At 39.8% G+C, this 25,097-nt stretch overlaps 2 protein-coding genes across 8 annotated transcripts; one reads left to right on the forward strand and one right to left on the reverse strand.

Annotated features, from left to right (window-relative positions):
- The first annotated feature begins 790 nt into the window (after positions 1–790).
- HOATZ (HOATZ cilia and flagella associated protein) lies at positions 791–24,681 on the forward strand. 6 transcript variants are annotated; one of them, XR_012381478.1, is made up of 10 exons: positions 795–1,023; positions 1,122–1,253; positions 2,040–2,164; positions 2,321–2,431; positions 2,627–2,789; positions 3,866–3,936; positions 21,436–21,495; positions 22,126–22,178; positions 24,152–24,240; positions 24,498–24,681. XR_012381478.1 is itself a non-coding variant. In XM_073903720.1 (9 exons), the coding sequence occupies exons 3-9, from the start codon at positions 2,084–2,086 to the stop codon at positions 24,553–24,555; spliced, it is 597 nt and encodes a 198-aa protein (XP_073759821.1). In that variant the 5' UTR covers positions 814–1,023; positions 1,122–1,253; positions 2,040–2,083; the 3' UTR covers positions 24,556–24,681. The 6 variants fall into 6 exon arrangements, 5 of the variants coding, with proteins under 5 accessions (XP_073759825.1, XP_073759821.1, XP_073759823.1 ...); XM_073903720.1 differs by lacking the exon at positions 24,152–24,240 and having other exon boundaries at positions 814–1,023; XM_073903724.1 differs by lacking the exons at positions 22,126–22,178; positions 24,152–24,240 and having other exon boundaries at positions 791–1,023.
- Positions 11,235–12,897, reverse strand: LOC112840402 (L-lactate dehydrogenase A chain-like). 2 transcript variants are annotated; one of them, XM_025893796.2, is made up of 2 exons: positions 12,103–12,897; positions 11,235–11,833 (listed from the first exon to the last, which is right to left on the reverse strand). In XM_025893796.2, exons 1-2 carry the CDS (start codon positions 12,787–12,789, stop codon positions 11,678–11,680), a joined length of 843 nt encoding a protein of 280 aa, XP_025749581.1. In that variant the 5' UTR covers positions 12,790–12,897; the 3' UTR covers positions 11,235–11,677. The 2 variants fall into 2 exon arrangements, with proteins under 2 accessions (XP_025749581.1, XP_025749580.1); XM_025893795.2 differs by having other exon boundaries at positions 11,235–12,892.
- Positions 24,682–25,097: the final 416 nt, after the last annotated feature.

Genomic DNA, 25,097 nt, shown 5'->3' on the forward strand with positions numbered 1-25,097 from the left:
CCGCCCCACCCCACCCCAACCCACCTCGCGCGCGCCCCGCCCCCTCCGCCACGGGGTTCCAAGGGCGGTTGGCCAGCCACGGCCACGGTCACTCGGGCACTCGGAGCTGCGGGGCGCACAGGGTTGAGAGAGCCGGCTCTAGGCTTTGGGCTGGGGACTGAAGAGAAGTTTTCTAGGGAGGAGAGGACGGGGGAGTGAGGAGGTGGGAGCAGGACTCGAGAAAGCGTAGAGGGGAGGACCCGGGAAGGGAACCTGCGGGGTAGGGCCCTGGGAGGCACCGAGCCGGGCGCGGGGACGGCGGCGGCTGGGATGCACCCGGGAATACCGGGAGTTGGGGGGTGGGGGTGCGGCCCGGGGGGTGCAGGTCCCCTCCGAGCGCTGCCCGCTGGCCCTGCCATGCCAAGTGTGCGCGGGGGTCCGGCAGGGGCCAGCGCAGCCCGCGAGCCGGGCGGGGGTGCCGGCTGGGTCCGGGGCGTCGTCCGGGGCCCCGCGCCCAGGTCCTTGCGCCCAGGCACCGTCGGGCACAGCCCGGGGCGGGGCGGGGGGGGGAGACGTGGCCCGGACCCCGAGGCCCGCCGGCTCGGGGCCACGGCGTTGGCGCTGCCGACCGTCCGGGAGCTGCAGCCCGCGGGCGCCCGGTGCTCGGTTTGTAGGCAGTGTAATTAGCTGATTGTACTCTGGTGCTTACAATCACTAACTACACTGCCATCAAAACAAGGCACAGAATCACCCGCCGCCCCGCGGGCAGGAGGACGCCACCCTCGGCGGCAAACGGCCAACCCCGAGCGTTGGGAGAAAGCTGCGCTTCGAGATTTGATGCGTCAGCATTTGCTGGGCACAGTGCTGCCCGCCCAGCACGTTGTCAACCTGCGAGGACACTCCAGCAAACTAGCCGGACGGCTGCTGCTAGACGCAGTTAAACTGTTAGCTACCCCGAGGAGTAAAAGCAAGATTGGTCAATCCGCCTGCAAGGAGAGCCTGCAAGGAGAGCATGGACATGTGTAAAGTTTAATGGCTTTAATTGTGAGCTGTAATGACATTTAGACTTTGGGGAGGAGCCCCCCCATGTAACGTTTAATTCTGTATACTGTGATTCATTCTGCCTCTCGTTCATTATTTAGTAAGGTATTCACCAACCCACCAACTAAAGTGAGCTACAATTGAACCGATGAACCAATATGATTTGTCTATCACAACGTATGGGGCACCAACTTGGGACTGCAGTGCATGATGGAAGTAAACCTTTTTTTTCTGTGAGTCTAGTTACTAGGCAGTGTAGTTAGCTGATTGCTAATAGTACCAATCACTAACCACACGGCCAGGTAAAAAGATTTGGGAATCATCCAAATGAGCTGTCTGTGCACAATGGTGTGTTTGGGGAAAGGTGGGGTTTGGAAATGCTCCAGTATTACCCATTGCCTATTAATAGCTTATCCAAGAGAAAAATCAGTATTTTACTAGCTAAATACACAATGTAAAATTCATATGTCTTTATTTATCAATTTCCTTCAGGCTCTTAACCAAAAAAAATTTAGATATATAATAGGATTTTTTCCTTCACTGATCTGTCATTGTATAGACTTGTGATTATCAACTTTTGAACTGTCTGTGAGACTGTATTAGTATTTTGAAAGAATAAAGTGCCATAAGGTCATAAGTTGTGGTTATTACCTTTCCTAAGTTGGCTTTATGATGTCCATCTCAATTCCTGCCACACTAATTACAACTTTGCTATGACTGAAATGGTTAGATTGTTCCTAGATTAATGAAATCTCCCAGGAAAGTTATTTATTCACACTTATTAATATTTTTATAAAAATACATTAACATTTTTCATAATTTATTTTTCGGGAAGGGACTGAGTCCACACATCAGATATAATCCTTCTTTTAAGTGATCGTTTAGGACTGTTGCAGTGCAGGCAGCTTTTAGTGCAACTGATTTGTAAAGGCACTTACAATCTAAATCCAGTTTCTTCCACGAGATTTCCCTTAAAGGATTGGGCAGAGGGGGATATATAACAAGAACTTTATACACAGGTACTTCTCAGCCCAGTTCAGCGCTCTGGCTCCCATGGGCTAGGATGTTAGCTGCCCTATTGAATTCTCCAACCACTATCCACATAGGGCTGGCCGAACTGTGGCAATCTGGTGTGGAAGGAGAGGTGGGTTGGGGTGGTAGGGCTAAGAGTTGGAAAGCTTTATTTAGATTTTTGGGTATATTTGGAGGGAAGGAAACTGGGACGGGGGTGGGGGGGGGTTGAAGGCTGACTGAGGTCCTGGTGAGAGAACTCAAGCGCTGCCCTACTGACTCCCAGCAGGACAAGAACCACCCCAAACCTGATGTTTTGACTCCTCCTATCTGGTTGCCAAGGCTTAGACTGGTCCTGAAGCCTGTGATACCGCAGAAGTGGGCTTCAGATCGTCCACAGGCACGCGCTGGACCCCAGCATCTCTTCAGGAATCAAAGGGTTTCTGGCGGTGGTGGTTGCCAACTTGACGGTTCTCCGCAGGGCGGGGCTGGGAGAAGAGAGAGGGAACTCAGAGAAGCGTCCTGAGTTGCCATGGAAACAAGGGCCAGCGGAAGGCTTCCCAGCCACAAGGAGTCCGTTGAAATTTGCCCCCAGGGATTACTGGTGTTCACCGGAACTTCGGAACAGGACTCCAACTTGGCCAAGCAGTTCTGGATCGCAGCGTCGATGTACCCTACTAACGAATCTCAGTTGGTGCTCTCCCGAGGTAGCAGTCAGCGCCTGCCGGTGGCCCAACCCTCTAGGCGCAGTCCGCCTGGTGAGTAGCAGCCTTGGGCCACTGGTTTCTGCCTCCATCATCAGTAACCAACCTGGAAGATACCAGAGCCACTGTCACAAGTAACCGCCGAACCTATTTCTTAAAATAAGAATCTTTCATTTCAAATGTCTGAAAACCCTATACAGTTTGTTTAACTTCTCAGCAGTCCTTCCACCCGGAAAGCATCAGTGCTATATTTGTTACATCTAAAACCACATCTGAAAGTATCCCTTAGGTTACGGCATCTGTTTGGCTAAACAGTATAGAATAATCTGGGGGAAATATTATATGTTGACTGAAAGGATGTTAAGGGTGGTTGTTTACATAATCAAGTTCAAACATGAAAGCCTCAGAGAAAGTTGAAAGCAGAATCAGTATTAGGAACCAAGTTCCCAGACCTGTAAAACCTTAGTAAGCCAAAGATAAGGAAACTGTTATTATGCAATTTTTATAGGTACAGAAAGCTTAAATACCGCACCTTTTTTTTAGAAAGCTTAAATATCTTTAATGCTATGGTCTTTCCAATAATTTCTTCACTTCCCTTTTGTATTTTTTAGAGAAAATTTACTTCCAGCCTTTTAGCCTTGAGAAAAATAGTAAGTACCAAGTCTTAGGCATTTCAACATCCTGATTCCTAGATCCTTCAGAAAATAGGTAATAAGTATAAGGAGACATCTTTACACTTTGGCATAACTCTCTGAATTGCATACCAAAGCCCTGTCTCAGAGAACATCCCACCTATCTGGAGGAGAATGTCTAAATCCCCCTAACACGTTGAATAGAAATGCAGAAATTGGAAACTCTTTTACTGCAAAGATGTTCTCTTCAGAGACCTTTTCTTGTCGCTGGACTCAGGCTTACTCCTCTTCTAAAGAGATTAGCGGTTCCCTTCGGCCATAGCTAATTAGTTCAGTCTCCAATTATTTATGAATCGGTTTGTAAAGTTTCAGGACAGTATATATTTGTGTTTACCTTCCTATTCTGTTACTTTTTAACATTTATCCAAGTTTATATCAACATTATTATAAAATCATGATAAAATTATTTCAGGTTGAATTTGACTTTATTTCCTTTAGAGACTACTGATATCACCGCTGAAACCATAAAGATTCAGGCATCTGAGGAGAAAAAAAAGTATCTCCAAAAGGTAGGCCAGTATTTCAGAAGGTCATCTGATTTTCATTAGAAATTCATTATTATTTTCTAAATAATCCCAGTTATCCTTTTTAAACACATATATGTAAAATTTTTCTACTTCTGGTACATCAGCTTGAGCAATTAGAGAACCTTTACTGGAATTTTTTTTAAAGATTTTACTTATTTATTTGACAGAGAGAGAGACACAGCGAGAGAGGGAACACAGGCAGGGGGAGGGTCAGAGGGAGAAGCAGGCTCCCCGCAGAGCAGGGAGCCCGATGCGGGGCTCGATCCCAGGACCCTGGGATCATGACCTGAGCCGAAGGTAGATGCCCAATGACTGAGCCACCCAGGCGCCCCCCTTTATTGGAATTTTAACTGAAGATTAAATAATTATATAGATTATTATATATATAATAGATTTAAAAATTCTATTAAATTTTGGCTATTCTCAGTCCCTGCAAAAGCCCAAGGGTATATAGGAATGAGAGAATCAGAGGGAAATGGGGGAAAATGGATTCACACACCTTCCATCCAATAAAGCCCTAAACCATATAGAATGTTCTAAGAATGTTGTAATAACTGGAAAAATCAAATAGAATTGACCATTTTAATAGGTCAAAATCAACTGACCCGAGGAATGAGTCTGTCATCTAGAACCCTTTTGACTAAAGACTGAAATTGAACAAATTAGCATAGTTACATCAACTGAACACATCTCTTTCTGACAACGTCTCTTCTTTGCTTTTCATGATGCAGGCACAGACTTAAACTCCGCAGTTAATACAGTGATTTATAGGAATATTTTGTTTGGTTAATGGATAAGTTCCATTCCTGTAACTGTTCCTGTACCATAAAAGCAAAGACAGAAGATTCACTTGGACCTAATGTCTTTAATCATTGCATATACTGGCAAACTCTGAAAGACTTATCGGGAATTCTACATAGATTATAGAATAATGCATTTGTGTTTGCCGCTCACATTAATTCACTCTATAGACTATTGGTGATTCCTCCAAACAAATGAGGTGATTATAAATAGTCAGCATTTTCTTCATTCTTGAGGATATTGGGCACAATGTGTTTGTACCAGGACTTAATGGGCAGATGGAGCCTAATTTTTAGTAATGTAAAAATCATTAAATTCAACTTCCTCAGCACTTTTTAATTTTATTTTTGGAACACATTAGAAATAAAGACTAAAGACAAACTATTGTCAATTCTTATCATGTTTTGTCAAACAATTAAGATGATGTGAGTTACAAGTGGATGTTCTGCTAATGAGCTATTATATCAGTAGTCTTAGAACTGGCTTCCTTGCCTCGGGTTCTTCTATAGTAATTACTTAATTCTATAGATATTGATTGAGAAGTACCAAGTGCTAAGTACCATACTAGACGCTGGGAATACAAAGGTAACATGTGGTCCTTGATTTCAAGGAGTTTATAGTCTGGTGGGAGAGACAGGCAATTAAAGTCAAGAATTATGATACATTATTACAATAGATGTATATGCACATAATACTATGGGAACACATTGAAGAACATCAAAATGAAACTTAAGGAATCAAGAAATCTTCCCAAAGGAGCTGAGTTTCAAAGAATATATAGAGTTGACCAAAGACTATGCAAAGCAGTCCTCCACAGTGCACTAGTTAACTTCTTAAAACCCAAGTCCAATTATGCTTCTCTCCTTCTGTATTAGGGTGCTAGGGCTGCAGTTACAAAATATTACAGCCTGAGTGGCATAAACAACAGAATTTTACCTTCTCCCAGTTCCGGAGGCTGTGAGTATGAGATCAAGACACCATCATAGTTGGTTTCTGATGAAACCTCTCTTCCTGGCCTGTGGATGGCCAACTCCTCACTCGGTCCTCACATGGCACAGGGAGAGAACTCTGGTGTCTCTTCCTCTTCTTATAAAGACACAAGTCCTATCAATAGAGCCCCACCTTTATGACCTCAGTCAACTCTAATTACCCCCCTCAAGGCCCTATCTCAGCATACAGTTACACATGGAGTGAGGGCTTCAACATATGAATGGCGGGGGGCACAATTCGGTCTATCCACCTACTTTCATTTTTTCCTTGGCTCTCCATTTCTGCAGGATCAAGACCAAATCCTTCAGCATGGTATTTAAGTTCCTTTCCAATCTGACCATAACCTGACTGAAATCTGCCACCCTTCTCCTTCCCCTGTACCCTTCCCCCACCCCCAGCATAGCCCACTCTGTACCCTTGGTGCTCCACCACTAGGCCAGGGTACACTCTGGATCCTCCCCATATGTGCTATCAAAGTGATGAGTGGGTAAAATAGTTTTTGCTGAACTTCAATATGCACATTATTCTGTGATAATCTGCCAAATTATACATTAAGTCAAGTGGGTCCTGCAATGCAATAAAGAAGAAGATTCTGTTTGTTGAGAGTAGAAGAAGCCCAAAAAACAGCAAGCCAGCAGGAAAGAAATAGAATGTCACCGAAGGTATGCCCTGTGAGTACGTAGGAGAGCTTAGTCAGTACTGCATAGTAGAGTGCTGTTCAGACATGCCGTGGTACAAAAGGCAAGAGAATCCTGCAATAACCGAGTGCTGTTACTAGATATCCTCAGATATTATTGTGATGTGGTATTCATAACAGCCAATTTAGTGAGTGTATACCATGTGCTATAAACTTACATATATCAACTCATATTCTCCTTAAAATCGCCTCCTGATGATTCTCCCCATTTAATCAAACCAGGCTTAAATGATTTTCCAGTTCCCACAAGTGACAAGTGGCAGAGCTGAGATTCAAAGCCTCTAGTCTAACTTCAGAGCCCATGAGACTCATTGTACTGTAATGTTTGCTGGCCATGGCACTGTTCAGGTCTGTTGCCAAATAACCTAAAATTCAAAACTGTAGTATAAATAAAACAAGTATGAGAAACACCATTTCCAGCCCTGTGAGATTATAAGCTGTTTCTTCAACCTGCATTGCACTTTCCTGTCTGTACCTGAAACGCTCTTCCCCATTTGCCTTCAAGTCCCAGCTCAAATGCCAATGTCTCTGGGCCAGGAGAAGCGACCTAGAGACTAGCAGAATGAAGAGCTTCCACTTGCGTGCCCCTCCAGCAAGTCACCTCCATCTTTCTCGTAGGATTCGTCCCGGTCTCTGGCCTGTGTTATGGGCCAGTGTGCATCTTTCTGCCTTTCCTGCCAGATTACAGGCACCATGGTGTAGTGGGCTTCAGAGACAAAGCGAGTCTGGAAGTCTAACTCTGCCACTATTTGCCTGACCTCGAACAACCTCTTTAACTCTGTGAGGTTCAGTTTCCTCAGATGTAAAAGGAGGAATGTAAAAAAAAAAACTTGACAGAGTTGATGTACGTAACGTGCAGTCCCTGGCCATAGTTTGCCTTCAACAAACGTAAATTCTCTTCTCCTCTATGAGGAGGGAGATCACTTCTTATTGCTTAAGCCCAGTGCTTTTCTGGTTATTGGAACTCAATACATATTTGTGGATTGAATAAAGAAATGCATAATTGAATGAATTAATGAGAGAACATATGCTCCATACAATGATATTTCCATTTTGTTTTGCCTTTCCCACATGTATCCATCTGGCAAATTTTTCTAGGCTGATAATTTTTGCAAGAATACTCCCCAGAGCTAATCTGTTTGCAAGTCTGCTTGAGGAGCATGTTACCACATCACTTCTCTTCTCAGTTTTGCTTTTATCTCTTTCATCTCTATGCGGTGAGAGGAACTGTGACTCCCTGTAATTATGAAAATGTAGAGTCAATTTTTGGATACTACTGTTTTTCTAGGTCTGTAGCACTCTACCTACCCTGATGCCGTCACCATTCTAGAATTTTTAGCTTGATGGCAGAAAATAAGTGGCAGTGGGAGGTTCTTTTTAGCTAATAAAAAATGTGCAATGCTCTATTCAATTTCAGAGAATCTTCTACATACTTTGAGCACAGACATTGATAATACCTAGTATGATTTTCATCTTAAAATGGGAAAAAGTATTTCCCATCAATTCTCCTAAAGGTTTTTCTTCTACTTTTTCTTTGATGAAAAATCTAAAAATTTCTTTTCCATGTCTTAAAAGTACCTTCATAAAAGCTTTTTCTCCCAATTGATACTGATTTTTTTGGTTGTTGAACTTTTTTTTAAACTGTAATGTTATCCTCCATTTTGGAATATATTCCAGGTATACATTATAAATGCTTTTGGTTAGTGGACAAAATGCTATTAATCACAACTACTATTTGTTTGATGGCAGAAAATCAAAAACAGTGGAGTCTGTCAAGATTAAATGGCTTGTTCTGTCTATAAAGGAAACCTTATAGCACTGTACTAGACTATTATCCTTCCTTTGAGAGTTCTAAAGTAGCCTGAAAACATTATAATAAATGAATAGTCAGCTAATTTTTTGAAATCATAAAACTAATTTGCTTTTTAGTTTTACCACCTTTAAGAAAGCTCTTTAGCTGATTATCTCTTTATGAAAAGAATTATAAATAATTCATTTGCTGGGAGAAGGAAGAGATCAGAGCAGTATTTTAAGGCATATATATAGATGGCATATTGGAAATATTCATCTGGAATCAAAGTTCTGACATGCGTGCATACAGACTAAAGATTTTTACAAGAAATTATGCAATCTACAGAACAACATTCCTGATATACTCTTTATTGGGAATGGGATTTTAATGCATCCTATCACACAACCTGGGCAACCAAGATTGACCATGGTGTAAGTCTTCCTCAAAAGTGAGCTTGTATATGGCACTTCCGTGACCCAGAAGCAAATCATGCTATGAGAAGATGCTTGAAGGAGAATCTAAGAAGCTTCGCAATACTTTCAGTTACTGAATTATGAAACAAAATGAAAGCAGAAAACTTTAATGTTATCCTCCATTATCCTACACTTTCAAAGTAATAAGAGGGATACTTAGACTCATTATAAGTCAGGTTCATAGAGCCAAACCAAAGATGTAGGAAATTTCCTCGCTGTCATTGCCAGGACGCTCAGATAAAAGAAAATCCTCTTCGGTGTCCAATTGATCAGAATTGGCTTCCCAGACAACCTAAATTTTCTCAGTAGCAGTGTTATGTAGCATTTTTTTAAGTTTTACTATGCTCTAATGCAATATTAACAAAGTTTCTTTTCCTCCATAAAGTAAATACCATCAGGAAATGGTAGGTTTCTCCTTCACCAACAAAAGCTAGTCATTTAAATTCCTGTTGTTCCTAATCTGTCAAAGAATTCAAGTGGAAGAATCGTAAAAATAGTGTGTGCATTCACAGTAACAAGCAAATATTTTGGTGGCAAATGATAATTAGATTACATAAATATGAATTACTCTTTTATGTTATCTATAGTACACTTTGTTTTCAAACATTATTCAAACTCAGGAAACATTTTCAGTTGACAGATGAGGTTCTCCTCTTAATCTTCTTTGTAACTTCTACAGTCCATGAAAACGTACTTGAGGAAAAGGATCAAATAGATGAGATTTGGGATCATGTAGGTGAATTCATTGCCCAAGACAACCCCAGCCCCAGAGCTGGACAGGACCATGTCCCCACAGCATCTTTTCCTCTTTTTTTCCAGAGATCTATGTACTTTATCTTCTATATACGTTCACCTTAAGAACAGAATAAAAACTTTTAAATCCTAAGATACAACTGGTCAAGAACCCATACTAATGATCTCCTTGTAAAACATGATTAAATGAAACCATTGAACGCAGAATGAAGCCCAAAAGGATTATGTATGTTTTAAAATAAATGACAAGACAATGGTGGAAATATGGTCTACAGGTCACGGAACAGAGTCATAGTCAGTGAGCATTGTATGTTCTCTGAAGGAATTGATACCAGGAAAGACAACAGAGAGAAATGGAAGGTCATGGTCCTAGTATATGTTACACAATGTTTGCCCAAAGCAGGTGAAAACTTTGTAGCCTTAAAAAGAGATGCAAGCAAGTCGAGGATCAAAGCTGAAGAGGCAATGCTAAGCTCAGGCAAGAAGGGCCAACCAAGCAAAGCCATACAGTAAGATAAATCATGAGGCAAAAGTTAGAGAGTCTGATTTGGAAGAATTGGGCAAGATTTATTCAACAAATACTTATTGAGTACCTCTATGTACCTGGCACTGTGCCAGCACTAGAGTCCAATGGTGGAGTCCAACATGTTTTAAAGATATGAATTCCATCCTTATCTGAAACTTGCTGTCTAATCAGGGAAAGAGATATTTGTGAAAGAATTATATGTGATGTTGGACAACATTTAATAGGGCAGTATTGATCCAATCAAGGGGCCAGGAAGGATTTCTGCAAAGACAAGCTGAGATTTAAGGAGGAGTGGGCATTAATGAGGCCAGAAGAAGGGGTGGTGGGAGAGCATTCCAGACAGCAGAGGCAGCTTTGCAGAGGTCCTATGCTTCAAAAGCCACAGGGCATTTCAGAAGCTGAATGGCCAGCAAGGTAATGCAAAGGTTCACATCAGATTTATTTGGAAAGGTCAGGAGATTATAATATGGGGAACGGTTTCCATTAAAATATGTATGACGGAGCCAAGAATGGATTGCAAGTGGCCAGAGCAGAAGGGGGCAAGCCTGATTGGAGGCCGTTGCAATCTTCCAGCTGGGAGGGGATGGTAAGCTTGGATTTAGGAAAAAGTGGATTAGAGAGAGAATTAGGAAGTCAAATAACTAAGGCTTAAACGATATATTGGATACAAAAGGTGAGGCCGAGCAAGCTATCAAAGATAACTCCTAGTACTTTGGATTGCACAACGGGTGCCATTGTCTGACACAAGGGACGCGGGATAGATAAAGGCCGGGTGTTGCACTGGTGTTTTGTTTTGTTTTGTTGGAGAGCAGAGGGTTAAAAACTGAGCTGAGCCTTAAAGAGCTTGAGGTGCCTGGGAGATAAGCAGGAGGAACTGTCAGATTGGCCTGAAACTCAGGGAAGTAGGGCCCCGGGATGAGATAGGGAGTGATTTGATGGGGAGTCCCCCACCCTCTCCTTCTTACAGCCTAATGGGCAGGACAGGAAAAGACACACCTGAAAAGAGCAGGTCAGTGCCATTAACCCATTGATCTTATCTATGTGCATCAATATGATGAAAACCCTAAAGATTGAGTAGATACTTGTTTGTGGAAGACAAGCCTTGGTAATTAGACTGAATCATCAATAATATATCATTCAATCATATATATTCGATTGAATTGTGAAATGAAATGTTCATTTTATGCTCCTATTTTTCTCAACATTAAAATTCAAAACTCACTTATTGCTTTTTAAAAAATAAGAGCCTTTTTTTTTTTCACCGTTCAAAATTTATTTGGTATTTTAGTTGGTATGACACTTAGTTGGCTGCATTGTCTTTTTACATTATATGGCCATGTACACTATATTCTGACATACATGGTACACAAAGTAAGATCCTTTAGGACAGTTATGCACAATACACGCAATATTGAATTTATACATTGGATCCCAGAACGTGACTGACTGGAAAAGATGGACTAGGCATGTCGGGTGTTGGGGGAAGGAACCCGAAGTGACAGAACACACAGTAAACGCACATCTGGTGTGCAGAGCAACCTCAGTTCTGGCAGTGGAGCCTCTGAGACGGTGGGGCTAACTTACGTTAACCAATTTAGGGCTACAAAGACAGGTATCATCCAGTACCAGGATACAGCTGCAGGGTTTGGTGAACCATTCCTATTTGGAACTTTAGGAAACTGACTTTTTTCTTAGGCCATTTTAATATTACTTGAGTAACAGATCAGATAATAAGGACAATATACACAACCTCCAACAAAAATCCTGCTATAGTCTAGACAGTGAAGTGGTACATTAGAAAACTTTAAAACTGCAGCTCCTTTTGGATCCCCCAAAGTGTATCTGCACTCTTCTTCAAACGGGCCTCCTCCTCAGAAGTCAGAGTCACCTTCACAACATCTGAAATTCCATTCTGTCCCAAGATGCAAGGGACACTAAGGAAGACATCATCTTTAATTCCATAGAGACCCTTAATCATGGTGGAAATTGGATGCACCCGCCTAAGATTCTTCATTATACTTTCGGCCAGATCTGCCACAGACAGTCCAATGGCCCAGGAGGTGTAGCCTTTCAGTTTGATCACCTCATAGGCACTGTCAACCACCTGTTTGTGAACCTCTTTCCACTGTTCCTTATCTGCATCAGTGCCTAAGTCAGGGTGCAGATTCTTCAGAGAGACACCAGCAACGTTCACTCCACTCCATACAGGCACACTGGAGTCTCCTTGCTCCCCAAGGACCCACCCGTGACAGCTTAATGGGTGAACTCCCAGTCTTTCCCCCATTAGGTAACGGAACCGGGCTGAATCCAGATTGCAACCACTTCCAATAACACGGTTTTTGGGAAAGCCACTTATCTTCCAAGCCACATAGGTCAAGATATCCACTGGATTGGAAACGACAAGCAACTTGCAGTTTGGGCTATATTTTATGATATTAGGAATGATGAACTTAAAAATGTTCACGTTACGCTGGACCAAATTAAGACGGCTTTCTCCCTCTTGTTGACGTGCCCCAGCTGTGATAATAACCAGCTTGGAGTTTGCAGTCACATTATAATCTTTGCCAGAGACAATTTTTGGTGTTCTAAGGAAAAGGCTGCCGTGCTGGAGATCCATCATCTCTCCCTTGAGTTTGTCTTCCATGACATCAACAAGAGCAAGTTCATCTGCCAAGTCCTTCATTAAGATACTGATGGCACAAGCCATGCCAACAGCACCAACCCCAACAACTGTGATCTTATTCTGGGGGGTATGTTCTTCCCTAAGAAGATTCTGAATCAGCTGATCTTTGAGAGTTGCCATTTTGGACTTAGAACCAAAAGGAATCGGGAGTGCACGTCGGGCGGGCGGGCGTCAGCGGCGCGCGAGGTTGAATCCGGACTCCGCGGCAGCGGCTCCGACCAAAATAAGAGCCTTTTAAAGCAACATTAATCTGTTTAGAAATCACTTTTACTTTTACGCATTTATTTTGTGCAAATGTCTTAAAACAAGAGCTACACTCTTCAGGTAATTATTATTGGTTTCCATTAAAAGATGTGTACAGAACTAAGAAAAAATATGTAGCAGAACCAAGAAAAAAAATATTTTTTATTCTTCACAATGGATAAGTTAATATTTTATTGAAACCTACGTTTAAAAAAAATTGAGTTGATTCCCTCTTATGTAATGACTGATATGTTTTCCTCATTTTAGTAAGCTGTAATTTTTAAATGAAAATTATATATGTCAGAGCTGGGACTTGAGCCAGGATCAAGCAATTTCCAGGAGGTATGGAAAGGTGCTTAGATACGCATCTTTTTCCTGCCAGTCAGCATTCTTTCTCCAGTCAATAATCCTTTGACATCCTCCATCCACTCTTATAGATTACTGCTGTTAGGTTTACCTCCTAAAACTCATGCTGAAGAAAGCCTTTTCAATGATTATTCAGGCTGTCTTTTAAGATATATAGTAGATCATTCGAGATCCAACAGTTCTGTATCTTACTATATAGTAGGTATAAATTTACTATATGGAAATTGTAGCATCTACATAGCAGATTTCAATTAATAGGCACAGGGAATGGTAGTAAAGCTATAGAGGAAATTCATCGCTGAAGCATTATCAAAATCAGCAAGCCGGCAGGTACATACTGCCTTTTGGAATCAAGCCCAGATTTGAGACTTTATATTGATGATACATAGTTTTACCTAAAGCCAATGATCATTCTCACCTTCCTCAGGATGGCACTTGTAACGTGGAAGAGGAATGTAGCCTGCTGAGGACAACCTCTGTAGACTAAGAACTGAAATTCCCTAGTGCTCCTCTTGGACTCCCAATCATAGGCATAGAATTAAAAAATTAAATTTAGGAGCCTCAAGAAAAAAAAAAATCAGATAATGTTCCTAACCTCTGTTAAACCATGGAGCCTTGGCTCTGCCTAGATGATATTATAAATTTGGAACGTAATTCCCATTTAATAGTCAACTTTTAATCAAAAATCCTATCATAAATATTTACTTTATTTTAAATAAGATCTTAGAAAGCTCATCAGTTTAAAAGTACTACTATTGGGGCGCCTGGGTGGCTCAGTCGGTTAAGCATCTGACTCTTGGTCTCAGCTCAGGTCTTGATCTCAGGGTCGTGAGTTCAAGCCCCACATTGGGCTCCATGCTGGCACAGAGCCTACTTATAAAAAAATACTACTATAATTCAACTCTTTATCCTTTAACACACTTTTTGCAAAGTGCTACATGATACCATAAAATAAACTTTGATGAAAGCTGACCTCAATTTCCCTACTCTGTATTCCCATAGCACTCATTTTCTACTAGAATATAAATTTTTCTGAGAGTAGACTATACTTGTCTTATTAACCATGGTTAACCCTAATTATTAATTCTTCATTTTCAAAATGAAGATTGAATGAAGAAACCAAAAAAAAAAAAAAAAAAAAAGGAAAAAAAGAAAGAAACCATCTGTTACTGTGTGGGTGTGTGTGTGTAAGTGTTCCAAAATCTCTAGGATGTGTTTGAAGGGGTCTAGCAAAAGAAGCATAGGATACAGAGTCAAACAAACAGTACTAGGAATGAGTTTGAATCTTTGGTCCTTCCAGTTACTAGTTAAGTGACCCTGAGAAGAGTGGTTAATTTTTATGTGGTTGAGCTCTTTCCATCTGTAAAGCAGTGATAATAATAATAATACCCACTTCACTGTGTCATGAGGATTGAGTAATCCCCCTCACAAGGCCTGTCCTCCAGCAGTTACTTGATGAAAGTTTTATCTTCTCTGCTCCCTTTCTGTTTTCCTTTAACTCATAATTGAAAGATAAAATTGTAGTGGATATAAAATAAGCTGTAGTATTAAATGAAATGCTTTGATAAAGGGATAAAAGGATGATGATATAGATTATGAAATGTTGTAGACTCTCACAAAAGGCACCATCTCCCAGATTTCCACATCCTGATTGAAAGACACAATCAAGATTTGTTTGCCTGTAGTGTTAAGAAGACTTTCATAATATTTCCCCGTAATCCTATCTTTATCATCTGCAAAAATAAAAAATTAAAATTAATATATATGTATATATATATAATCACTGAAAATATATTTTGAAATTTCAACTATGGAGCAAAAATGTGTGGGCAGAGTTAGTTAACCCTTGCAGGTAAATAAAAGGTACTTAAATTTATCGTAATGCCTCTCACTCTGCAAGTCATGATGAAGGTCTGGATCAGTGGTTCCCAACCAGAACCCTATCAGAAATCAACTGGGAAAGGACTATTTTTCAACTACAGACTCTTTGCAACAGTTCCTAGAAACCTAGAAAAAGACTCTAGTATAGAAACCAAGGCACTATTAGAGGTGGTGAATAACAACAATTTGACCCAATTCAGTCCAAGGCAAACCCAACTGATGAGCTAAATGGTGGTTAAAATTATAGTCACCTTTAAAATTAAAATAATGAATATGATCCTAAACTGAATAAGTAACATAGGTTTAGTTTGCTTGTTTATTTCGTTTTTGGGTTTTAGATGGATTAAGCCTGTGTGTTACTTATTGAATCAGTTTGCTAAGTTATTTCTCCCTAGAAAATTGTCCATTTCATCTATATTTCTAAATGTATTGGCATAAAGAATTCAGTGTTTTTTAGTCATCTTTTTAATCTCTGTTGTAGCTCTAGTGATTACTCCTTTTCATTTCTAATCATTTGTATTTTTTCTTAATATTATGCCAAAAGATTATCTATTTTAATAGTCTTCAAAAAACCAACACAGCTTTATTATTCTCCATCACATTTTTGGCTTCTATGGTACTAGTTATTGATTTTTATTACTCCTTCCTTCAATATTGGATTTGTTCTTATTTTCCTTCTACCTTCCTTCTTTTTTCAGTTTGTTCCTTAATTTTCCATTTTATCTCTTTCCTAATGTAAGTATTCACAACTATAAATATCCCTCAAAATACTATTTTAGCTGCATCTCACAAGCCATATAGTATTTTCATTATTATTCCATTTTTAAGTATTTGTAAATTTTCTACTTTGATTTCTAATTTGTCCCAAGAATGATTCAGAAATATGCTTTTTTAATTTCCAAGTGTATCAGGTCTTCTTAAGACATCTGGGTTTTTTTATTTCTAAATTATACTACGGTCAGAAACATAGTCTCTGTTTTCTACTAAATCAAGTTTGAACAGAGTCATCTTTATGTCAAGGTTCTCAATATGATGCCATCCAACTGTCCTGCCCTTTAGACTCCTGTTCCCCACAACACACATCTTGTCCTAGGCAAGCCAGGCTTACCATCACCTTTAAGCCTCTTTCAGCTCATTCCTATTTCCGTGTCTCCATTTATTTTTAACTGGACTGTTATCTCCTTTCCATCATTGTGCACGCTCTTTGTGTATGATCATTAAGTTAGCCCACTGCTTCTCTAGCTGCCTTTCTCAATTTGGTGCATGAATTTAAATCCTTAGATTGCTTGTTTTGGAGCTCATGTAATGTTCTTCTGAACTTTCTACAAGTTTTAAAACTATAAACTTATATTAAGATTTAGATCAGCAGTGAATGTGTTTAAATATTATTTTATATGCTTTTTTTCATTTTCTGATGTTTGTGCCATGACCATATATTGCATTTATATTCAATGGAAAGAATAAAGAATTTTTTTCAATTTCCATGTGAATTAATATAGTTCCTCCAGTATTTTTTGGTCTCTTTTCTTCATGGTTTTTTTTCCTTTTAGACCATCTGCTCCTCTCATTATATAATAATAATATTTTGAGAACTAACTACATAGCACATATACTATAAGTCCTTTACTCCCATTCTTCTTTAATCCTCAGAACAACTCTGAGAAGTACCATAATTACCCTTGTTTAATACCTGAGGAAGTTGAGGTTGAAACATGTAAGTGACTTTTTCAAAGTCACATAGCTAAACTATAGTAAAGACAGTTTGGATCTGGGTCTCTCTGACAATGAACCAAGGTGATTAACTACTATACCATACTAGTTCCAAGAATTTCGAGATTATCTGAGTATTGGGATGGTTGCTAGGTGAATAGGCAAAGACTCGGTTTTGAAATCACTCCAATACTCTTCTAAGACAGTCTTAGGATTAAATTCAGTCGTTCAGCTTATACTGTGGTATTCAAGAGAAAATTTCTTTTGGTAACATAGATAAGTAATCAGAGGAATGGACACATAAACTATTTCTGATTAATGTTTCACTCAAAAAATTTCAGTCATAAGCCAAAGAAGAAATGGATTTTTCATATGAGAACCAGGTCTTGTGAAGAAAGGGCCTTTCTTTTAAAGTCTGGTGTTTATTAAGAGTTTCTTTAATAACTGAAAATTACCTAGGGAGAACATTTCTAATACACTGGGGAATTTGTGGACAGAGGAATTTGCACTGCGTAGTCAAGGGCAAATCATCTCTTGGGCATCCCTCCCCGTTCCTTTCCTCCAGCCCACTCCATTCATCAGCTCACCTGCAGGCCAGGGCCGGAGTCATCAGTGTCCTCCACGCCTGTCCACGGGGGGCGGGGCGGGGGGCAACCTAGCCTTCTCCTCTTTTTCTCACTCTTCCGCATTTTGAAAGCATTGGAAGAAAAATTTTCTCTGATAATAATGATATCTACCATTTATTATATAGTTACCATACACCATGCACTATGTTAAGCAGTGTTTGCATGCTCTCCAGTTTTCACAACAACCTTCCTTAGAAATGAGAAATCCAAAGCTCAGAAAGTGGCTCTCTGATGTACTCTGAATCATAACCCTCTAACCTGTGGGTTAGAGATTACAGTTGGAGGGAAGAAAGGAGGAACCAGGAGGGACAGTGAAGGTATTACTTGCCATCACTCATACAGCAGAACTGAGATGCAAACTCAAATGTTTGGCTCCATGATCTATGTTGCCACCCAAGTCGTTTGGCTCTGAAAGCCAAAAAGAGAGAACTAAGAAATGCAATTCTTGATGTGACATTAAAATTCATTAACCATCTATGAGATATTAAATTTATATATTATCGTATCCTAATTTCCTGGAATCAATTTTATACCATAATTTATTTTTTTAAGAATACTATATAAACAATATATAAATAATATATATTTCTTATAAATAAGAAAATATTATGTTAAAACATTATAAATTCTGATCTCCCTATATTATTAAGAATAAATTTTATGACTAAAATGCCTTATAAATATAATATTCCATTAATGAACATGACAAAACACTGTGATGAGAAATGACTATTCTTTTGGTGTTATAAAATTAACAGGTAAATTATCCCTACTAATTAGGTAAATTATAAGGATTTTTCTCTTACCACTGAATTTATTTAGTTATCAAGGCAGGGATTTATTAGAATAGTTGGCAGTGTTTTTGTTCTGATGACATTGTTGCCTATAGTAGTTTTCTTGTTCATCCCCAGGAAACATGTCCAGGAAGCAGAAATCAAATCATATTTGAAAGCTTTGTTTCTGGTGCTTTATATTATAAATCTGATTTGGTACTAAAATCCATTATAATAAAAAAGGATCTGAAATCAAAAGAAAAAAATGCATTTGTTTTTTAACATAAAATCTGTTGGAGTTATTTTTCACCAAGAAAGGAAGGGCTAGGGGTGAGCAGGGGCTTGGGGGTGGTACTGGGAGCCGCAGACTGAGTGAGGTAGAGGTTCATCAGCCAACTGCTCCTTCCCCCACTTAAAAAAAAAATTCTATAATTGGAGCCCTTGGTCAGGTTCCACATGCCGTGAGAACTCACCCAACACCATGATGCTGGTGCCTCGGTGCTGGCCAAACTCCGGAGTCAGTGACTGGTGTGACTCTCTTACCGGGAATATGCATTTGGTCTGGACCAATCATAGAATAAACACATCTCTCTTTTTAAGACAAATGAATTTTTAATTTTACTATTGTTTTAGATCTCATAACTAAATACATAATCTATTTGTATATGAGAAGCGTTATGACAGTCTAACTTGCGTATGGCTACCCAGTAGTTACACACAAAATAATCATGTAGTTTTGTTCATTAGGGATTTTTAAGAACTATCCATTGTTTAATTTTACTTTCTAAAATGTTTTTCTTCTTCTTCTTTTTTTTTTTTTTGCTTAGGCTAATAATTGTGTATTAGTGCAATGATTTCATTTAGACATCATGACTTGATTAATTCAGTTCAATAAAAATTCATTGAATATCATCTGCAAGGCATTGCTTAGCTCTAAGGAAGGATAAAAAGATGAATAGACTCTGAAAGAGTCACGGTAGCAACTATGGTATAAAACAAGGAAAGTAAGATCAATACCTTCATAAAGGTAGAAAGCACTGCATAATCACAGTATGGAGCAGTTAATTCCAACTGAGTAGGTATATAATGGAAAAGCTGGAAAAGAAACCAACCTTGAATACTACATTGAAAACATCCCGGGTCCTTATCTACAGACATTATTTTAGTCAGTCCCTAGCAAGTAGACAGGTATTACGAAACTTAGCTTAGTATTTGCAAGCACCCTGGATTCTTTTTCTTTCAATAATTGTGGTATATGAGGCTCAAAATTCAAGTCAAAAGTAGAAATCCTGTCCCAAAATAAAAATATCATAGGCTTATAAAAGGCAAGATTCATATGACATGAACAAAAGGAGGCAAAGCCAAGGTACAGGTGTACCTGCCCCAGCTGCTGATTTCTCCTGCCCTGCACGGGCTCCTCCTCCCAAGCGTCTCTGTGGAGCACGCCCGAGGTTGGTAGCTTCTCCTGCGGGCGCCTGGGCTGAGGACTCCTTCTGAGGAACTACTCAGCCATGCGGCTGCCTCCCCAGCTTTGTACACCCTGTTTCCGCTGCCTCAAAAGCTTTTATCCCCATTCTTTCTCTATTGCAGTCTGGTGACTACCACTTGCAGGAACAAGGTTGTCTCCTCTGGGACGTCTTTGAGTCTCCCCGTAGATCCATACCCACCCTAGTCTGAATTAAGGGTCTCTTTTCAGGTCTCTGATCGTACCCTATCCTACCCACATCGTAGCACATTTGAAACTACTCTCTGCAATCACCTTGTAGGCAGGAATTGCGTTGTTCAGCCCCTAGCACAGTAATGTTACATCATAGGTGCTCTTTATGGATTGAAATGTGTCTCCCTTTAAAAAGGATACGTTGAAGTCCCAACCCCCAGTACCTCAGGATGTGACCTTATTTGGAAACTGAGTCACTGTAGATGGAATTAGTTAAGGTAATTATTAATGGAGTAGGGTGGGGTGTCCTTATAAGACAGCCACGAGAAGATAGAGACACAGAGAGAAAGCTGTGTGCCTAAGCAGGCACAGTTTGGAGTTACACAGTTGCAACAGGGAGCGACAGATGGCCAGCAATCACCAGAGGCCAGGCGGAGGCAAGGGAGGATTCCCCTACACATCTCAGGGGGAGCATGGCCCTGCCTACACCTTGATCTTAGACATCTAGCATCCAGAATTGTGAGACAATAAATATCCATTGTTTTAAACCAGCCAATTTATGATTGCCCTAGGAAAACAGTGCGGTGCTCAATAAATTCGAATGGATGGATGACTTCGAATTTTTACCTGTGACCGATCTGTGTCTCTTCTGTTATTTCTTGTTTCTAGCCTTGATCTAACAGAGCTTCTTTCATTTTATTGGGCCACTTGAAGGTACAAATTTTATTTGTCTGATTCTCAGATTTTTCTTTTGCTCTCGAATGTTGTAGACGCAATTTTCTGCCTGAATGACTCCAAAACTGAACATAACTGGATTTTATGAAAGAATTTTGTACCTATATTTGCCTCTTTTTCATGGTCTATATCTTGAGAAATCTTCATGCCTCCACTAAATCAGTTTTTTACACTGAGCGAAGCAGAGGAGAGGATGAGATTCCACATGTGAGCTACTAAGAGCCGTCTTGCCGTGGACTTAGGTTGTGGCGTGCTCTTTGAGTTTGCTGATCTTACCATTTAATGGCAATTTAGTGGGGTGGATAGTAGCTGGGGCTTTGTTGTCAAACAGAGCTGGGATCAACCACAGTTCTGCCACTTCGTGGCTTGGGTAAGTTTTTTTAACCGTAGTTTCCTCCTTTGTAAAATGGGGTAATAGTAGTGTCAAACTTCTGAGTTATTACAAGAAAATAATGGCATAATGTACATAAAGTTCTTAGCATAGTTCATGTAGTAAAGTCTTAATACAAGTTATTATTAGATTATTAGATGGGCACCAAAAACACCCTCCCACAGAGTATCAAAATCACATTATTTTGTAAAGCAGCGTCCTCTGGAATCAACTGTGTTACAAATGGAATGTCTAAATCTATCATAGAAAACACATATTTTAAAATTCTACCAAAGAATACCAGAAGGGAAATGCAAAAAAAAAAAAAAAATCTACCCTTTACAGGCAAAAGTTTGATTATTGAGTCAAAAAACTCACCCACTTTTATTTTTTCCCTGTAAACAGGCTAAAAGGAGAGATGAGATTCTCCAACTCTTAAGAAAACAAAGAGAAGAAAGGATCTCGGTGAGACTGAGAGGCATTCAAATCAATCTAAGCGGTGGCAGCGGGGAGAGACTATGGCAAATTCTCAGAGGTTTTATGGATTGTCCCCATAAACCTAAATACCTACAGTACAGAGCCTTCTATCTACTTGTGTGGGGGCAGGGTACAGACATCAGGCAGTTTGGTCGTCCTTGAGAAATCAAAAAATTCTCCAGAGTGTGCTGCTCTATTAGGATAGAAATGAGGTGGTGGTATCAGCAGGTTTGTCACCCCGTAGGATACAGCTCTAGGATAGTCACACAGTTGAGCTACCACAGTGCTCATCCTTGTTTTACAATGATTGATCTTGCTGAGATCATACAAAAACAAATGCTAAAGGAAGAGAAACATAATAAAAATAGTAAAACAAATAATAGCACCCTATAAACTTTCAGACATACAAACACCTGCTCTCTTGAATGAACTCCAAACACCCTTCATCCGGAACATTTCTAATCCCAGTGTCTCCAGATTTAAGAAGCTAGTCTGTATAAACTCTGTGATAATTTGACCTTAGGTTGTTTTTGTTTTTGTTTTTCAAGTAAGGAGATGTCAGTCAGTGCAAGAAGTAAAAATTGTGCTTTTTGAGTTCTGTTTTTGTTTTGTTTTTAGAAAGAACTGGTTTCCCTTCCTTATAAGCCAAAGGCCAAAGTACACAAAGCAAAGTAAGTTTACTTCTGTCAAATATGTTCTTACCTTTCTAGTTCCCCCATAGAGAAACACTGTTTTTGGTACTTCCTTTGCCTCCTACCCTCAAATGTTCTAAAAACCCACCCACTGTAGTCACAGATTTCTTGCCTTGAATAAACCTTCTCCTCAGCCACATTAAAGCCTGTGTGCCCACTTGCATCTCTGTGCAGCAGGCCAGCATAAAATGGTCAAACAGGACAGCAGATCAAGCCTGACGCTTTGCACATATTCCCTTCCCCCACTCTCCTGTTCTTGGCGTATTCACCTGCCCACATGGCCTCTCAGCTCCGGCCCCCCCTCCCAGCTCCTCTTCCTCCCCACACCTAGCTCCCTCATCTGTAGTAACTCAGCACGTCTTTTAGATTACCAGCTCCAGATACCACCAAAGGCATCCCTAAGGTTGCTAAATCTAGGTTCATGTAGCAAAGGCGGTAGCCTTACAGCGAGGGGTTAATAGCCTTATCCCTGGAAAAATGTTAGAGCAGGAGAAAGCAACGGTCCCCAAGAGTTTAAAGGAAACCACCTAACACCAGTTAATCATTAAAGAAGCCCTAACCAAATAAAAAAGAAAAAAAAAAAAAAAAATCCTCATTTTCTGTATTATGACTGAAAACCAATGTGGCTAACTCAACATTAGTTTGACGAATATATATTTGCCTGCTATATTCGGGGAAGAACAGTAAGAGAATTTAGATTCTGCTCTCACTGGTATTGAGGCTGACTCCCTTTAATGTTATCAAAGTAATATTCTTAAAAAACATGTCCACAGTAATTTTAAAAAGTTTTGAAAGAAATGAAAAGATCATTTAATCACCTGGCTGTGTTGTCTACATAATACTCAGCAGTTTAATTTCTTGCTTTTTAGTCAGATGATTTGAATCAGATTCTAACAGTAAAGCAAAACTAGTCAATGGTAAGATGCATTTATCTGATTCAAATAATGGGTGAAGACTGGTAAGCCTGGGTGCTTTAGGTTTCTGGGCATATTTTTATAGGAATGCTCAGCCCATTCCTGGTACCACCCCTGTTGATTCACCTAAGAGTAAAACATTATTTCACAGCTTGAAGGGATCATTCTTTAGGTGCTTGCCTAATTCCTTTTGTATTCAACTTGCTCATTTTCCCTCCTCTGCCCTGAAGCCTTAGATTTCATTCCATTTCACTGGGATATCTTCCTTCTCCGAGCTTCTTACAAAGTTACCATCTGTACCATTCTTTCGGCAAATATCCGTATGCTACTATGCAGCCATATTTTATAATTACTCAACTCATTAACTCTTACATTATTTAACTCTTCATGTATTTTTTTTTTTTTTTTTTTGAGAGAGAGAGCTCACGAGTGCGGGGACGTGGGGGGGCTATGGCAGAGAGGGAGAGAGAGAGTCTTAAGCAGGCTCCATGTTCAGCACATAGCCCAACACAGGGCTCAGTCTCACCACCCCGAGATCATGACCTGAGCCAAAATCAAGAGTCAGACACTTAACCAACTGAGCCACCCAGGTGGCCCTCATGTATTTTTGACCTATCAACTATATTGCAAGCTCAATGAGAAATTGAGTCACCCAAAGTGCCTAGCACACTGACTAGATGTAGGAATTCAGAAAATATTGGTAACAAAATATTTTAGTTCAAGATCATGTAGGTTAGTATTAGCTAATTTAGGTGATGCTTTTATACTATACATGATAAACATCTTTAAATTTTTGAAATATTTTATACAGAATTGTAAACTACTTAATTTTTGCCCTCTTTTTCCTCCCTCCATCCTACCTTGTTTGCCCCACACCCCTGCACACAGAGACTCATGCCTTTACCACCCTCTTCCAACAGATCTTCTTAGGATGATCCAAGTCCACTTTTGTCAGAAAGAACTAGAAATAGAAAGTGTGTTCATAGTAAGGTTTTAGTATCAATATGTTTATAGATTCATTATTCCTGTCCACCACAGGAATACTTGCATTTTAAAAGAGGTCTGACTAGAAGGAAAGAAGGACCAATAGCTATTCCAAAGAAATCAATTATCAGTGATAATCACAAGTAAGTGTGACTCTCTGGTGAGCAAAATATATGTAGGGTAGGCGGTCTTCTCCCAAGCCCTTTACATCACACTTCACAGCATAATGACCATTCCTCCCACTTGTAAGTTTATACTTGGCTCCAAAATCTCATGCATAGTCAGAATCCAAGACAGTAAATCTTTACTGGGGAAACTTTCAGAAGTTGTTTCCATGCTACCTGGTGTTCACAACTATGGAGCTCTGTGTCTTAAAACTGATTCATGTTATTGCCAACAGGAAAGTGACATCAGAGTCAGACAAGGAACACCAAGAGGAGGTCAAAGCCTTGGACTAACGTGATGGACACATGGGAAAGGATGGCTCACTTAGATCTTGACATTTGAAGCACCCTTCTCTTATGTCAGGATCATTGGGATCACTTTGTTGAAATAGACAAAGAAATAAAAGTTAAATATGCAGACTTCTAGGAATTTTACCAGTTATTGAATACTTGTGTCTACTTTACTTGATGGATACTACTGTATTTGACACCACACAATCGTATCATCTTACACCTCTGAAACTCCTATTTATCTTGTTTTCATCAGACGTGTATGTCCAGAACTGCTGTATTTGATCTATATTACAAATATCAGATAAACAAGAAACAGGGGTTTCATATGCCCCAACTTGAGACCACTACTAAAAAACCCTAAAAAAGTTAAGGTCTTCTTGCTGTTAAAAAAAAAAAAAAAAAAAAAGGTCTATATAAAATCCATTTTCCAGAATTTAGTTTATTCAGTTTCTGGAACATGTCTGAAGTCAGAAATTACTTCTAGTTCTGTAAATAGTTGGCTTAACATTTCTATATCTTCGACACATGTGCATGATCATATT

The sequence above is a fragment of the Callorhinus ursinus genome, unplaced genomic scaffold (genome assembly GCF_003265705.2).
Source record: "Callorhinus ursinus isolate GAN/ISIS: 27379988/994484 unplaced genomic scaffold, GSC_fseal_2.0 scaffold19, whole genome shotgun sequence".
Classification (NCBI taxonomy): Eukaryota; Metazoa; Chordata; class Mammalia; order Carnivora; family Otariidae; genus Callorhinus; species Callorhinus ursinus.

Excerpts from the sequence above, each read along its gene's own strand:
- HOATZ (XM_073903720.1), top strand. The coding sequence starts at position 2,084 with ATGTTAGCTGCCCTATTGAATTCTCCAACCACTATCCACATAGGGCTG. Across the intron at positions 2,790-3,865 it reads CTCTAGGCGCAGTCCGCCTG|AGACTACTGATATCACCGCT; the intron begins GTGAGTAGCAGC and ends TATTTCCTTTAG. Across the intron at positions 22,179-24,497 it reads GCCAAAGTACACAAAGCAAA|GAAAGTGACATCAGAGTCAG; the intron begins GTAAGTTTACTT and ends TATTGCCAACAG.
- LOC112840402 (XM_025893795.2), bottom strand. The coding sequence starts at position 12,789 with ATGGCAACTCTCAAAGATCAGCTGATTCAGAATCTTCTTAGGGAAGAA.